At 33.8% G+C, this 16,626-nt stretch overlaps 1 protein-coding gene across 1 annotated transcript; it reads right to left on the reverse strand.

The window, feature by feature from the left end:
* Positions 1-682: 682 nt before the first annotated feature.
* LOC108372838 (transmembrane protein 120 homolog) lies at positions 683-14,425 on the reverse strand (the record flags this gene model as incomplete). Its single annotated transcript, XM_017628622.1, has 6 exons — positions 683-1,062; positions 5,048-5,200; positions 5,777-6,003; positions 6,322-6,539; positions 10,135-10,274; positions 14,285-14,425. Coding segments are annotated over 6 exons (1,137 nt in total), but the record flags the coding sequence as incomplete, so codon positions are not given.
* Positions 14,426-16,626: the final 2,201 nt, after the last annotated feature.

The following is a 16,626-nucleotide window of genomic DNA, read 5'->3' on the forward strand; positions in this document are numbered from 1 at the left end:
AACTTGTACTAAATGCGATCTAAGTAACTTCAATGCAAAATAAAATAATAATAATAGTACTTATTAAAAACTTAAACGTTATACATTAATCCATAGCAAAAATATAATAGCTTAGCATACATTTAGGTGCAATCCATTAGAATGTTCCAAATTATACTAAAGTAAATGGAAAGTTTGAACTTGTTATGAAGCTAACGAGTCTTTCGTCAGCACTTACTTTCGCGCTAAGAAGCGGAGTTAATAAATTTGTGTATTTTTTAACTTCTAACTTTCGCAGTTACTGCCAGCCAATTTCTATAAATATTACACATTAAAAACCTTTTAGCTTTTTGTTAGATTAGCCAAATTGGTAGTGCCATTGTGTTACATTAAAAAACGACAGTTATTTTTGTTAAAATTGTAATAAACAAAAGGAGTTACGCATTTTCAAATCTTTCTTCTGCAACATTTTTTTTTAGACATTCCCCAGCTAATCCACATTTCTACCTTTTTTTGCTTTGCTTAAATTTTTCGCGCATTTTCTGTTAAAGTATAGTTAAACACACTTTTTCGGAGCATTTCTTCTTACTCTAAACACTTTCGACTTTTCCCTTTACAGCATCCTTGTTTTCCCTTTTGTTTTCTTCTCTGGCGTTTTTTTTATTTTTATTTATTTTTTTTTGTATGTCGCTTATTTTTCTACATGTACTGCATAAAACTTGAGAATATCAGACTCAGAGTAATTGCAAAGCGGCATACTCTGCTTCACTCTCCATTAGTTTTTCGTCCTTCCCTCACGGTGACATATGTATCCCACTGGCCCATTTAATTTGTCTTCTTATCTTCTGGTTTTGTCTCCACCTCCTGTTGTTCATGTTGCTCAACGTCCGTTATTTGGTTTTGTAGAAGAACATCGCCATCTGCTGGTGGGTTTGCATTAGCAGTAATTGACGTCGTTTTTGTTGTTGTTAAAGCTGTTGTTGTTTCAGCAGCATCGCCGATGGCATGAATGGAGGTAGAGTTTTCTTGTTTATTATTGGCTAGAAATTGTTGGCTGGAAATGTCCAATTCACTGATGCTATTCTGTAGATGTAATCGAGGATGTTTGTGTTTTGTTTTTTTTGGTTTTTTTTTTGTTTTTGTAAAAGAAGGGGAAGAAAGTAAATGTTGTGTGATTAATAAATAATAAGAAATAATGACAATGGCAACTGAAGCATTTTTTACCTACATACATATGTACATACATACATAAGTACTTACAAACAAACTTAGTAAATACTTACAAATTGGAAATGTCGCCTTAAAATATAGTTCTCTTAATTAGAGAAAAAAATTTCGATAATAAATACGCAATGCTACTACGCAATAATAATATGTACTTTCAATTGTGAGCGATCACGGCTGGTATATATTCTATGTCAACATTGTGTAAAGTTAATTTCTATAAAAATCAGTTTTCGTAAGCGCAGGGAAGGTGGAGAGATTGGTAGTCATCATTTTCATACTCGCTTAGTTAACTTCACTATTTCAGTGTGGACTCGTCTCTAAATTTTCATCTTCAAAATTTTCTAAATAAAAAGCAGGGTACATATAATTCTTGCAGCTTGGGGGGGCAGTTAATATGATGTTGCATATTTTTAGGCAGCAGTGCTTTTGTTTTAGAGAGTTTCGGGAATAAAAATTTAAATAGTGTGAGGCGCACTCTTCTTTAGAAGCCAAACATTTACTCGAAGGTAATACGATGATTTACAGTCAGTGATCAGTGGTGGCGAAGGTTGCTTGAAATAACTAAAACTTGGAACTTTTTTTTTTAATGAAAATTTGAGTTATCCATGCGCGTGATCTACTGCAAACGTCCCGAGAAACAAGCAACTCGTCAAAAATAATAGCTTTATTTTTACACGATGACAAAACGTATAGCATAACTATTGTCATAACTGCTTTGCCCAAAAATATGCCGCTAAAACTTAATTATATTTGTGCATTTTTGTGAGTCTTTTAGGCGCTTAGAATAAATTCTTTCAGCATATTTTAAACTGCAATAGCTATTAATATAGCCTTTTTCTTGTTTAGCCACAGTACCCGCCTAAGCCAAATCTGGCTGAGTTCAATAAATCACGTCCCATTTTCTGTGCCAACTGATGCTAAATAAAAATCCCCAGGGAAGTCCATTCTTACTCCACTCAACTTAATCATCCCATCGAAGAAGCCTTCCTTTTCCCTTGCTACTACCAGCGGTGGAAGCGTGCCTTCTCGTTTTTCGATTCGGACACAGCTATATCGCTAACGGATGTTTCGTCGTCGTGTCTGAATTTACCAACCATGTTGGGATCAACGATTTTTTCTTTCCCACCCTGGCATTGACACGTTTTTTTTTTTTTATCATGTCGGGGATAGGGTTGGTAAGCGAACTTCGTCCTCGTCCACCAGGCTGAACAGTCTCTCTTCCATCACAAATCCAACACCGAATTTGTGCTCCTTTAGAAGTAGCTGTAATAGCCTGCCTGTTGTTTGTTTCATAAATAGAATATACAAAAGCTGAAGAAGTGGAAGTCTTTTAGCTTCTCGCAAGGAATGTTATGTGTTTCCCCGTGCTGGTTCCAAAAGCTGTCAGCAAGGCACCCGCTGAGTGAACCTTATTCGAGCAGGCTTGAAGGCCCCCAAGATGGTATCTTTTTAAAGAAATTGATTCGATAAACACCGCATCACCAAATAGTATATGTATGTACATTGAAAGAAACTATTTGAACATAAATAATACACCCTATTCCTACGCGATGTCCAATGCATTACGATTATTTTAATTAGGTTTTCCCACCGGGTGAACGCTGCTAGACGAAAAAAAAAAAATTTGTCTACGATTCGAGCACAATGTTTTTTCCATAGCTTTTGGACAAAAAATATGTATGATACAGCACACAATCAAGCATTTTATGCAAACGGCTAAAATAGGTATTTGGGAACTAATAAAAACAAACAAAAAAGCAAAACAAAGTGTAGAATAAAAATTGTTATGTGATTTGGAAAGCAGAATACCAACTTTTCTCTTTAGTTTACAAACTCAAAACTTAAAAAAACTTAAAAATGTTGTTTTTAATTTTGCTTAGTATACATTTTTATTTCTTTTTTTATAAACATTGCCAATTTCAAAAAAAAAAGTGTTTTTTATATTAATACTTAAATGCTTAATACACTTTAGTGACCAATTTCGATTATTATACGAACTAAAGGAATATAAAAAATAATTCAACAATAATTACCTAACATTTTAAGTACAATTACATTTACTTAAGTACAATTTTTAACGATGAACATAACTTAGCGGGTTCTTGGGTTATGGGCTGAAATGTAATCCTGAGCGAAAGAAGGGACAAAGTCTGAAAGTGTGGACCAATTTTTTGGCAGGAAAACCTTTAATTAACAAAAAAAGAGAAGTGTATTGCAGCAAAAGTTAATTTCAATTTTGATGGGTGATAGGTGTTGAAGTTTAGAGTATTAATTGATTCCTATTAAGCAAAATGTAAGTTTTACATTAGATGATTTACTATAATTGTTGGAATGCAACTACAAAGGGATGGGCAAGCAAAAGGCACAAAATTGAAGGTTGAAAGTCTGCATTTTGAAGTGGAAAGCAGGAGTAGTATTAGTATAGGAAGTTGAAGATAGAAAGTAAAGAAATGCGAAAATTACAGTGAGGAGCAAAAATGTCAAAATGGTGTTTTTTTTTAACCGACTTCACAAAAATGAGGTTATCAATTCGTCGGAATATTTTTTTTAAATGTATGTTTGGATCACGTTAGCCGATTTCTATAATAATTATTTTTTTTTTTTTAAGAAAGTTGGTTTAGATTCGATTATTGGATCAGGAAAAAGTTGACGATACTCCTAAATTTTTATATTAAATTATTATTATTATATAATACTAAAACTTCATGGTTATAAAACCGCACACTCAGAAATGTTTTAGAAATTCAGATCAAAAACTAAGAAAATTTGGTTGAATTTTACGAATATTTCTATTTTTTGTTTAAGTGGGTTTGGCTATAGTTTTTTTTTATCAGAAATCAACAAAAAAGGTTAAACATGAAAAACATTTGCTATTTGTAAAACAAAATCACTATTTTGACACTTTTTCTCCTCACTGTATTATTTTTGAAGAAAATTTATTTGAGTTCACAAATTAGGCCGTGGAAGGGGAAGTGGTCTAACCCAGAATTTTTTTTATTTTTTTGTAGTACCTTCTTAAAATAGTTTCAAATGTAATCAATTTTAAAATAAAGGTCGCTTATGCATTACTTTCATGATACGCTATGTAGCTGTGTACCTCATAATTAAGGAATAAGTTACACCACAAAAAAAAAAAAAATGGGTTAGGCCACTGCTGCTCTCATGGCCACAAATAATGTAAGGTTTTCGAAAGATTAATGATAATGGTATATTTTTTACAAAAGCTTAAATAATTTTGAAACTTTTTATTTGTTTCGAAACCTAATATAGACTAAGGTTATTGTCGTTTTGAATTTATCAAGAGTCCAATGTGTAATTTAAATTTAAGAAAAAGTCGACCTTAAACATTGCCAAAAGTTTTTTTATACACAAGCTATTAAAACATATAAATTTGTTAATATTTTATCCAACAAACATCTCTTTTGAATTATGAAAAGTTTATTTATCAGCTATTGCAAGAAGTTTTGCGGTTTTGTATATCCCAATATGTACCTACGTACATATTCATAACGTCGACTTTAACTTTTTCCTGGATTAAGGTACGATTAACAATTACAAATGACGAAGAGTGTACATAACACAATTTAGTTTTCAGTTGTTTTGTTAGTGCTCAGGTTTCCCAGCCAATAAGCTAGTGAAAAGTTTACAGTTTTCAGCTTAAATCCAACCCATAAGCTTCGCAAACAAACCAAAGAAAGAGATCATACAAATTTTGACTTAAACTAACTTATATTATTTGGTGTTGTACATAAAGCTAAAGTGCAGTGTGATTGATATTAAAGCGTTAATACACCTACAACACTTAAGTAAACGCCTTCGTATTTAACCATTCCATACTCACCCTCATCATTTTGCGCAATTTCATTGAGGTGCCCATGGACTGTAGACGATAGCGTTCCTTGGCACGTTCACGTATCTTCTCGGGCACGACCAATAATGTGGTGATAATATTGCCGCTGAAGAGCAGAAGGAACAAGCCGCACAACACAGATACCTATAGTAAACGAAATGTAACAAGAAAGATGGTTGAGTCAGCAAAATCAAGATTCAAAACAAAAAAATTAAGAAAATGAGAGACGAAAGGCAAAAAGTCAATAAGGATTATATTAAGGATTACAGGGCAGCAGGGCGGCAACAGGGCCGGGCAGAGAGCGTGCAGATAGGGCGCTTGCATGCGAATTAGCTGAATGAATTAATCAATTAGCCAGCAAATCAGGCACAATCAACCAATGCATTTAACCTAGGACGAAAGCCAAACGCACCCAAATATGTATGTATGTAAATGCATGCTAGCGTCTATATACTTAAACAGGCACATGCACAGGCACAGGCACAAGGACAGACAAATGATTCAGCACATTTAAGGTGCTCCACAAGCATGTCTACAAGTGTGTACATATGTATGTACATACATACGCCCGCCAGTCGCCTGCTGTCACTCAAGCAGCCACTCAATAAATCACACACAATCAGGCATTGACAAACATCTACAAACACACACACATACACTAATAGACTCCCTCACTCATTTAATTGTTTCACTCCCGGCGACCTCGTTGGCCAAACTTACATGCCATGGCGCTCCTGGCGGTTCCGTTGTCAACTTGTAAAGGGTCCAGGCGTTGTATGCTTGGAATGTATAGCCGCCGAATAGGAATGGTAGCAGAAAACTCAAACCACGCCACATCCACGAATGGAAGCCTTCAATGGTGATATCCATGTTGTGACGTTCACCGAGCGCCTTCAGTCGATAGAGCAAACCCTTTTGGTAGCCAAATTGCAAATACTGCACAAGGTCTGTGTGAATGAAGAAACAAAAAAAAAGCAGAAAACACAAAAAATTAAAAGGATGTATGAATAACAAAGTAGTATGCTTGCTGTTGTTGTTTTTATGGATGGCGATGATTTTCAGTGGTGGTGCAGAGGATGAGGGTAGCTTGTTATAAATAGGCAAAGCGCAGTGCAAATAAATCAGCAATTTTTAGTGCATGTGTAGAGGGCCTGCGCTTGCATAGCATTACCAAGGATAAGATAGGAGAATCTATGTATTTATGTATGCATGCAGATGACACAGCGACATAATATTTATGTTTTCACTGCTCCGTGCATACTTACTTATATAGACATTGAAGTACATGAATTGCGTGCGGAATAGCTGCCAATGCTCGCCCTGCGGCCACACAAGCAATACACCGGCGGCTGCCGTTGAGATAAAGTGATGCGCTCGCCACCAGCCTTTAATGCGTGATCCATTTACTTTGAGTATCGATTCACGAATGGTGAGTGTACAGTAGTACCAGACTAGTAGAAAAATGTAGGCAAGTTCGAGGGCCCTGAAAATGGAGAAAAAAAACAACAAGTTGTTTATATTAGTTAAAAAGCAACAGATTGAAAATACATGTAGCAGTGAAAAGTAAAATAAATGTAAACAAAAAAAGTATGGAATAATTTGTCACTGACACCAAAATGCCATGGAATAACCATTTACGATAATGTTACGGTAACGATAACAACCTGTATACATTAGAATGCATCACCGAAAAAAGTTGCGGTTTTTTTTTTTGCCAGCATTACAAAATTTATTATATTTTCATTTGAGGAGATTTAAAAAAAAAATCTTTAAGAAACTATTTTTATTCATAAAAAACTCTATTTTGGAGGTATTTTCAAATCGGTCCAGCGCACTTAAATCTTAATATTTTTCCGAAATATTTTGATGGACGTCTCAAAATATAATAGATTTTATAATTCCAATGGAAAAATAGTACCGATTTTTTTTTGTATGGGGAGTGATGCAGTCTAGTATACATACATAAGTTTATATTCCATTAATATTTGTATGCTGTTTTATTGAAATATGATCCATAAATCTATCTGTAACGTAGCAATTCACTACGAAACANCGTGCTGCTAGCGCTCTCACCGCTGCTGCGCTGCTCCTGAGAGTCAACCGCCGTGCAGCTAGCGCTCTCGCCATCATCCGCTCCGACCCGACCGCACGACCACAACGAACGTCACCTCTCTCTCGCTCTCCCTCTCTTTGGACATAAAGTTGCTAGCACTCTAGTCGTAGCGCCGTGTGTGTGTGTGTGTTCGAAGTAAATACACTAAAATAGTGTGTTTTATTTGGTGGGGGTTAGTGGGACCTTCGCCGGACTCTGGATCGGCTGAGTTCACCTCAGCCTTTGACAAAAACCACCTCATATATCTAACAACTTTATTACGATCAATTTTCTCTATATTGTTAAGAGATTTCTTATCGAGTTTCTACGATACCGTAATCGATTTCCTTAGGTTAAATTTTCTCTATTATGTTATCGAAATGCAATCGTAAATCGTAACCGATCAATATATCGACTTTTTCCGTAATATGTACATACATACATAAATAAATGCATAGCTAAGTGTAGATGTCAAAACATACATATGTAAGTATGTATGTATATCGAAAAATTTGTCGATGGTGATATCGATTATTACGTCAATAACTATATCGATAATGGTATTGATAGATGTATCTAAATCGAGTTCATTACCATATTTAGGGCCGTTTTCTCAAGTAAACTGTATCTTTAAAGCTCACTTTATATTTAAAGGTTGCATTAAAATTTATCATTGTGTCTAAAGTAAAGCATTTTATTATCGGTTTTTAATTGGTTTATAACCAAGAAACATATATTCGTCAAAAACCGATAACAGAAATGCTTAACTTTATACATAGCTTTATTTTTAATCCAACCTTTAAATATAAAGTGAGCGTTAAAGTTAAAGGTTACTTCAGAAAACGGCCCTTAGTATGCTGGAAATCGTGAGTAATAATAGATAATATTTTGACTCTTATACTTTTGCTTAGTGTTTGGTCGAGCTCCTTCTCCTATTTTTGGAGAGCGTCCTGATGTTATAACCATATAAGGTTTTATGGGAAAGAAATACACTTGGAGTTTTGCCATCGCCTTCCGAAGGGCGACCGCTGTTAGAAAATTGGTTTTCTAATTTAAACGTTGCTCGGACCAATGACTGAACCTAAGTCTTAGGGAGTGGTAGTACGCACCTCCAACCACTCAGCTATAGCGGCTACGGAAAACGTGAATATAGTTACCAAGTGAACCTTTGAAACATTTGTTTGCCATTCTTTCTATTAAATTCATTTATTATCATTGGAAGTGTCAGTCAGAAGAATTCTGAAATTCCAATAAGTACCACTCTATGGACTGTGTGGGCTCGAAAAAAATTATTAGAAGTTCGACATATGTATGTATAACTATATCGATAACTATTTTGTACGTTGATAGTGACATCGATTATAATAACATACGTAACGTAAAATACGTTAAAATACTGTAATTAAATAATAACAATAATAGGTCTCTGTTTGGAGCAACAATTCCATAATCTTGACCACCGAGCGACATTTTGATTTCATTTGTGATAATTGCATTTTAATATAATATTTGTATTTAATGGATCTCAAGTACGGTTCATTGCAAAACAAATTAAAACTTTACTCTCAAATTATTTTTCTTCGCAAACAACAACAAAATGCCTACTTCTGAAACGTTTTCTTTGCATTATCAAAACAACTTCTACTACCTGAGATTAAAAACAGAAGAAAACTCAAATGAAGAAGAAAGAAAATCATCAACAATTCGTGGAAATTCGGTGGCAAACAATTATTTGGAATACCGTTTGAATGCAATTAGAAGACAATTTGCAAAACTTAATCAGAACATGAAAATTATTTCAACAGAAATAAATTCTCTATTTCGTTTTGGTGTGAAAATTCTAAAATAAATGACTTAAATGATGCCATTGAAAAACTAAATAGTGTAAGAATAAAAGTGCAAAATAAATAGCAGCACTGACTGAAAAGGACAACCGGGAAAGTTGAAGCCAAGCTAAGGCAACGAACCATTAGTTGATGGCACAGTAGAGTCAAAGCAGGAAGTAAAAAGTTAAAAGCAAAGCAAGCATTTCGCGTTTCCTGCCACTTAACGGAACGTTGGAGTGCAATTCGCGAATATGCGTTTGACTTGGCTGCAACCAAGCTACCCAAAAAACATTTAGGTTAGAGAACGATAAGAAAATGATTCGAATTCCAATGTGTTTCTCTCAAGGCAGAAGGTTAGAAGATGATTAGAGAAATTGGCGAGAATTGTGGCATTTTCTACAAAAATTAGGCTTAGTTCTCAATTATCGAGAAAGAGGTTAGATCGTATCCTAACGTATCAATTCTAATTGGCTTCTAATGTCTAGCGTTTTTCTAATAATTCTCTAATCGAATTCTAACAGTATTGGCCCTGCAAATTTTTCACAATATATGCATAAATTTGTTTCCTAATATTTTACCGCAAATGTTTTATAAAAATATGGTTCATTCTACAACGAAAAAAAAAACAAAAAAATAAAATTCCTAAACTTTGCGCAAAACTCCCGAAAATTCAGCAAATTTTCAACTTTTTTATCAGATTTTTTAGAATTTTTGAGTTTGCAGTAAATTCAAGTAAAACTACTGCAAGCTCGGAGGTAGTGAAATTCGTATTGATTTTTTGAGAAATTTTTTTTATTGAAGATGTTTTGAATTTTTTCCATATAAAGAATTTGCGAAAAAAAGTTGAAAATTTGCATGAAAATTTGCTGAATTTTCGCGAGTTTTGCACTAAGTTTAGGATAGATATTTTTATGTTTTTTGTTGTGGAATGTACCATATTTTTATAAAAAAAAATTGGCGGAAAAAATTAGAAAGAAAATTGTTGCATATATTGAGAAAAATTTGATGTGCTAATACTTTTTGCCGACACTGTAGTTCTATATACTCTGATTTTCGATTCGATTCACTACATTAGAATTCAATTGTAAAATCAAAATATTCCTTTAACGTTAGAGAAGACTCTGTGTTTGCTGGGTACGCGATGATGCTCCTCCACTCACCTGTAGTTGAATATCAAATTGAGAAACGCCATTAACAGTCCAATTACGTTGAGTATTAATTTAAACTTTTCATAGTCATCTTTGTAGCGAACTTTGTCGTTTCTGTTCAGAATTGATACGTTGACATCGCCGAGTATGATCTGGAAGGGAAGAACATTGAGGCAAGAAATTAATAAAATTAATGCATAGGTAAAATACATATATATGTAACTTATATGAAGTTGAGAAATATGAATGAATGTATGGATGTAGTAAGTTCTGATTAATATTGGATTAAAGTTAAAAATGAAAAAGAAAGCACAGAAAAAGTGCCTTGAGAAAATACCGAATGGTAGTCGTAGAATAAAAGTTTTGCGAGCAAAAGGAAAAAATGAGGCTAGAAATTAATAAAATTAATATATGCATAAATAAAGAAGAACTTGTATGTAAATACACATAATATGTACATATTATGACGTACACATTTATGTGGTAGGTAATGAAAAATGTCTGAAAAAAACTGAAGAAGTAGTGACTTTGAAAATACCAAATTCTATGTGTGTATATAGTACTGTGCAGCGGTCAGCCAGCCAGCCCGCGAAAAACTTTGGAAATCTTTAAATATATCATAGAAAAAGCACAATATAAATAAAATAAAATAAACCAGTACTAAAAGGTGAAGAAGGAAGAAGGATATACTACCATCCACCGATTTGTCAAACTCCAATGGAATGCTTATCGAACACTTAGCAGATACGGAAGGATTCCAAAGCAAACAAATTGTTGAGATTTGCATTGCAAATTTATTTGCTGACACCAGCTAAACAATCAATGGATAATAGCTATGAACGACAGAGCGTGACTCAAAAATCAAATGTTGTTGAGCTACGAGTATATCTACACCAACAACAATCGAAATGCAAAAAAGGCAAAGTGCGAATGATGTAAAGCAATATAAAAAAATGAAAATGGACAGTGCTTAGTTTCATAAATAACCAGAAAAGGTCAGCGGAAGTTAAAAGAAACGAAGAAGATAACGAAAACAAAACAATTATAAAAAGAAGACACCGAGTAAATTTAACGCAAATAAAATAACTAAAAGCGGAATAGCATTCGAAAAGTGTAATATACATATGTATGTATACTAGGGTGGTCCAAACTATATTTAATACGTGCGCCGGGTACATAACGTTCGGCTTCGCACGAACTTAGACTTTTTTACTTTTTTTAAAGCATTTTAAAATTGTTAAATTTTCAAGAAACAGTACTATAAAGAAAAATTTGTGGTAATTTTGACATTTTAAATTTTTAAGGACGCTTATATGTATATGGTCCTGTGCAATAACGGCACAATTCTAAATTCCAAAAATGAAAACTGTTACTGCTATTAAGTGGCTCTTTTCTGTAATCCTTGTCTAATCCATTTACATTCCTCACTAAAGTAAGCAGTAAGGATTGCTAAACTAAGTACTAAAGATTAGACATGGATTCAACAAAGATTAGAGACATGAGCCACTTAACAGTAGTAAGGGCTTTTAACTTTTGAATTTTGCATAGGACCGTCGATATGTATGTACAGACTAATGGCGTTTTCTTTTCTCGAAAAAAATGTCACTTTCTTATATGGCAACATTATCAGAGTGGAACGTTTTAAAGAAAGAGCACGAAATATGCATGCAAAGATGCTGAGAAAAGAACATGAAAGCCTGACATCCCTGGCGCAGGGCAGAATAAATGCAACATTATTTTGAGAAAATAAAACGCTACAAATTAATTAACCGTCAAATTAATAAAAAAAAGTGTGCTTCATAAATAGAAAAATTTTATCGAAATCTAATATACATGCATACATCCATACTTTAAACTATTTTTAAACAATTTTTCAGTAATAACTTAAAATTTTATTGTTGGAGCTGCATACTACCAAACAAAGATGAACTTGTCTCTTTGCGGCCCTGTGAGCTCAATATACTACCGAAGCAAAAGTATGTAACCACTTTCACTGCACGTAGATATAACCTTAATATAGCGATAAAATTAGCGCTTGATATCGATATGGTTTAAGATCGAAATCAATTTGCGATTTTATCGCATATAAATTGTCACTAAAAACTAAACTTAGACTGGGGGCTAGCTTACTATAAACTTACTTCAGTAAGCCCGACATTTGGAGAATGTTTACACCAAATATTGTAATTCATTTACTAACAATTATGGATTCAACAAAAGTGATCCCTCATTTATGAATTGTGATTAGTGTTTGGAAAACATTTTTTAATAAACGTCTCTATGCAATGCATCGTAAAGTTAGTGGACAATTTATTAAAAAAAACTTTGATTTAGACAGCGCCGACGATGGCATTGAAGTAGTCCAATGCATTCGTACTAACCTAGCGATCTGATGGTGCCGAAAAGTATTCATTTTTTTTTAAATATATATGTATAAGTCTATTTTTTATATCTAATGCCTTTCAATTGTCTTACAAATGACTCTCAACTATCCTTGTTAAAATTGCCCTGTTAGACATCCATGTGTTGAAGCTCAATAAGAAAATTGTCAAGATTTCTTTTGCATTTTCGGTCTCACTTATTTTCTAGCAATCCCCTTATCATGAAGAAATACATCTTTTCCATACCATTAAATCTGGCGTAAAATGCCGTGTCTTTCAGGCGCATAATAAAAGTAGTTAAAGGGTTAAAAATTCGTATAAAAAATTTCCGTCCAATTTCTTTTATAGATCTTTGAAGACAAGTTATCGATTTGATGATCTCATGGCTGCTTACATGCCAACCTTGCTCAGCCACTCCCAATTTACAATCATGTTTTTCGCGATTTGTCGCCGGAAGTGCATCTTTAATAATAAATGAAAGCGAGCGTAATATCCTTGGATGGCTTTTTTTTGATGACCTTTAAGAATATAAATTTTTTATTGGCGTGCTTTACGTTTTTCCCTTTTTGTTCTTTCAAACGGACTTTCTCTTTACTAGCACTCATCTTCAAAAAATTATTTGACTAAAATAATGGAACTCAATACTTTTTTACAAATTGTACACAATGTATGCAACATTTTTTATTTAAACTTTTTTCCGCATATTTTTTATACAAATATAGTTTAATAACAACAAAAATATAAATGAAATTTCTTAACTTTGTGCAAAACTCTGCTAGAAATTCGCAACTTTCTAATCAAAAGTTTTTTAGAAAATTTTTTAAGATGCATTTTTTTTGTATGGCACAAAATGTTGCCAAAAATCAACGCAATTTTTTAGCAACTTCAAACTTGCAGTTTATTATACTGAAGTTTAACGAGCTACAAACTTCTTTTTCTAAAAAATCTGATAAGTAAGGTGCAAATTTATTGAATTTTATTTTTGTTTTTCGTTGTAGTATGAACTAGAGCTATGCAATTATTCGACCACAAGAACAAGTTGGTTAATCAGTTGTTCGGGTAATCAATTACTCGAGTAATCAAGTTTTTGATTACTTAATCGAGTTACTTAAAATACGATTACTCAAAAAATAATAATTTTGCTCATTAAATGAGTTTGCGCTGGAAAATGCTTGACTTCTTTTTCAGCGTGCATATAAAAAAAAATATTTCATTTTAATTTTTGAAAGCAGAAACAGTTTATTCAAAATATCAAGGGAATTCTATTTCTTTATAGCTACGTAAAGAGTACTTTGAAAATTTTATTACACATAATGTTGTTTAACGTAAAGCAAATTATTCAAATAGTTTAGTATTTAGCTAATCAAAATCGTGATTACTGTAGTAACTGAATTTTTGAATAATTAAAAAAACAAAAAAAAAAAATAGCGTAAAGTATTAAAATAAAAAATGTTACACACATTATGCCAAATAATCTGTGCTAATACTTTTCTACGGCAGTGTTTTTATGTATGCAGCTCTTAACGTCACCTTTCAAATGACGTTAAGCTTATTGTGATGCGATTAGTATTATCTAAGAAAAATCGTCTAAGCTTTTTGTTGCATAACCCCTTAATCTTGTCTAGTTTGGCGCTATAACCATCTAAGAGATTTTGGCCGAATGACCACATAATAGTTGTTGATAAATGTGTAAATCAAACATCCATTCAGAGGCAAGAAGTTCAGCTTGAGAGCCTCCCAAATCTATGTTTAATACAAGATTTTAATGTTCAACTACTCACCTTCAGATACAAGCCGGATTGGGCGGGTAAAGACTGTTCGATTTCATGAATCTGTGCTTTTCGTTTCAATGTGTTTTTATGTAATTCCTCCACTTTTTCCTTCTCTTCCGGCGTCTGAGGTGTTTTGCATCTGAAATGAAGTGGAAAAAACGCAGAACGGATGCATTTAGAATTAATAAACCCGCATTAAAGAGATTAGAATTATTTATTTTTATTTTCTTAATTGAGGAAATAATGCAAAATATGAATTTAAAAAATAATAAAATATATATCAGAATGATGTCATAGTACAAATGGTTATTGCCATTAAAGTCAGCATAGATTGCAATGTGTTGACAATAATTTGTAAAAGCGATGGAGCGTGTAATACAATATCAACGATGAAATCATATACATACATATATACATACATAGTATATAAAACAATAAGAGGTACAATTGACAGCAACTGGCAAAGGTTGACATTGGTAATTACGTACATATAAACATTTTAGTGCGTTGTCGGACGCAATTATTTTAGTGGCACGTTTGCTGTAACACAAAATCTTATCTTTCGTGGGCAGTAAAATCATTGTTGGTTTTTGATGTTTCTTTAATGACCAAGCTAAACGTACTACATATAAAGCTTATGTTAACATGCAGAAATTGGGTAAAGTTCATTTTCTTTACTGATAGCATTTACCATTCGATAATAGATACGATAAACGAAAATCGGTAAATCCAATGAATAAATTTTGCATTCGAATTTAAATTCGATGAGTGATTGAAATTCGAAAGATAACGGTTTAGGTTAATAATAATAGATTGACTTCTCCCCTCGATTTGTGGCGTTGCGCCTCGATGTTGACGACTCCAAACGGCGAATACTGTGCTCGAACCCAGGCCTTACGGAATGATAGTGCGCATTGCTAACCACAGCGTCCGCAACTCTCACCATTAATTAAGCTTGGTATACACATGGATCTCAATTCCAAATATGTATTTGTAAAGTGAGGGACCAAGAAATGGATGGGTTTTGTTCTTTATTTTTTTTTGCTATACAACTTTTATTTTCATTTTAAAATATACATACATATGTATATCAAACTTTAAATAAACTAATTTGTTCTGAAATTAGTTTTTCACACGTGCATCGCGTGCTGCTTGTCAATACTTTCAATCGGTGGTATTGCATGCATGACATTCATTGTACTAATTACTGATAGGCATTCGTATTAATCAGCTCTAATTAAAATACAAACGTATAGTTGTTTTGATAACCCTAGATGACAGACGGTTTACTAGTGATTTCCTGTGAAGTCATTAATTTGTTATATTTCTGTGAACTTTGGATCGTGAAATTCGGGCGAAGCCGAATATTTAATACCCGGCGCACGTATTAAATATAGTTTTTTTTTCACTTTTCCGAAAACTACCGTTACATGGTAAAGGGCCGATTCCAGCTCTCAAGCAAAATGGAAAAGAAATTTTGGCTTTTACAAACAACCATTAGTGAATAATAGCGTGGGCCGAAAATCCGATTTTTTAGAATTTTGATTGGTAATTTGCTTTAAAACCAACCTGTGTGAAAGATGAAAATTTTTGGTCAAGGTCTTAGGCTCGCCCGAGTCCATCATCCTCCTCATCTCCGCCGCGAAATATACTGCCATACTCTTCCCTTTATGAACTAAGGAGATCAGACTCGAATTAGACGTTTAGTCGACGGCGCCGAAATTCCGACAACTAACCACCCCCAAAATCCTAGGAGTGACGTTTGGGAGCCTTTTCTCCTTTTCCGCGCACGCCTTAGCCATATATATTCAACAAACTACGGGCCAGGAACAGAGTGCTCAAGTTGTTAACAGAACGCAGCTCTACGTACTATGTACTGTCATCTCATGTCGTCCGAGCATCACGCCCACGAAGAATGGCAGCTGCTGGCGGTGAAAGGATGCAGCATTATGCTAAAGAAGCCATTCCTCATGAGATGACACCGTGGGAACCACCTCAACAATGTCGCATTTCCGAACATGGAATCTTGGAAAACTTTTTGAAACAGTTTTATTTATTTTGGGGCTCCATCAGAGGAATCATTATACCACTACACGGCGCGAGGTACAATCGACCTCTCGAGCTGTGTGATACTAAAGGTGCTTTCACAAAGTGCGATTGCCTATCGAACGACTTCTTTCATCTAATGCTGTAGAAGAAAGGTAGAGCTACATAACCAAGTAAATCGCTTTGGAGCAGCTTTTTTATAAGAGTACAATTACAGGAGTATGCCGTTGATATCGACGCGATTGTCCTTAACAACTGCACTGTTTACATTTGACTTCCAAATTACGATATGGAAGCGCTGCGAA

Source organism: Rhagoletis zephyria, unplaced genomic scaffold, assembly GCF_001687245.7.
Source record: "Rhagoletis zephyria isolate East Lansing unplaced genomic scaffold, Rhagoletis_zephyria_1.1 Rzeph_scaffold_06077, whole genome shotgun sequence".
In the NCBI taxonomy this organism is placed as follows: Eukaryota; Metazoa; Arthropoda; class Insecta; order Diptera; family Tephritidae; genus Rhagoletis; species Rhagoletis zephyria.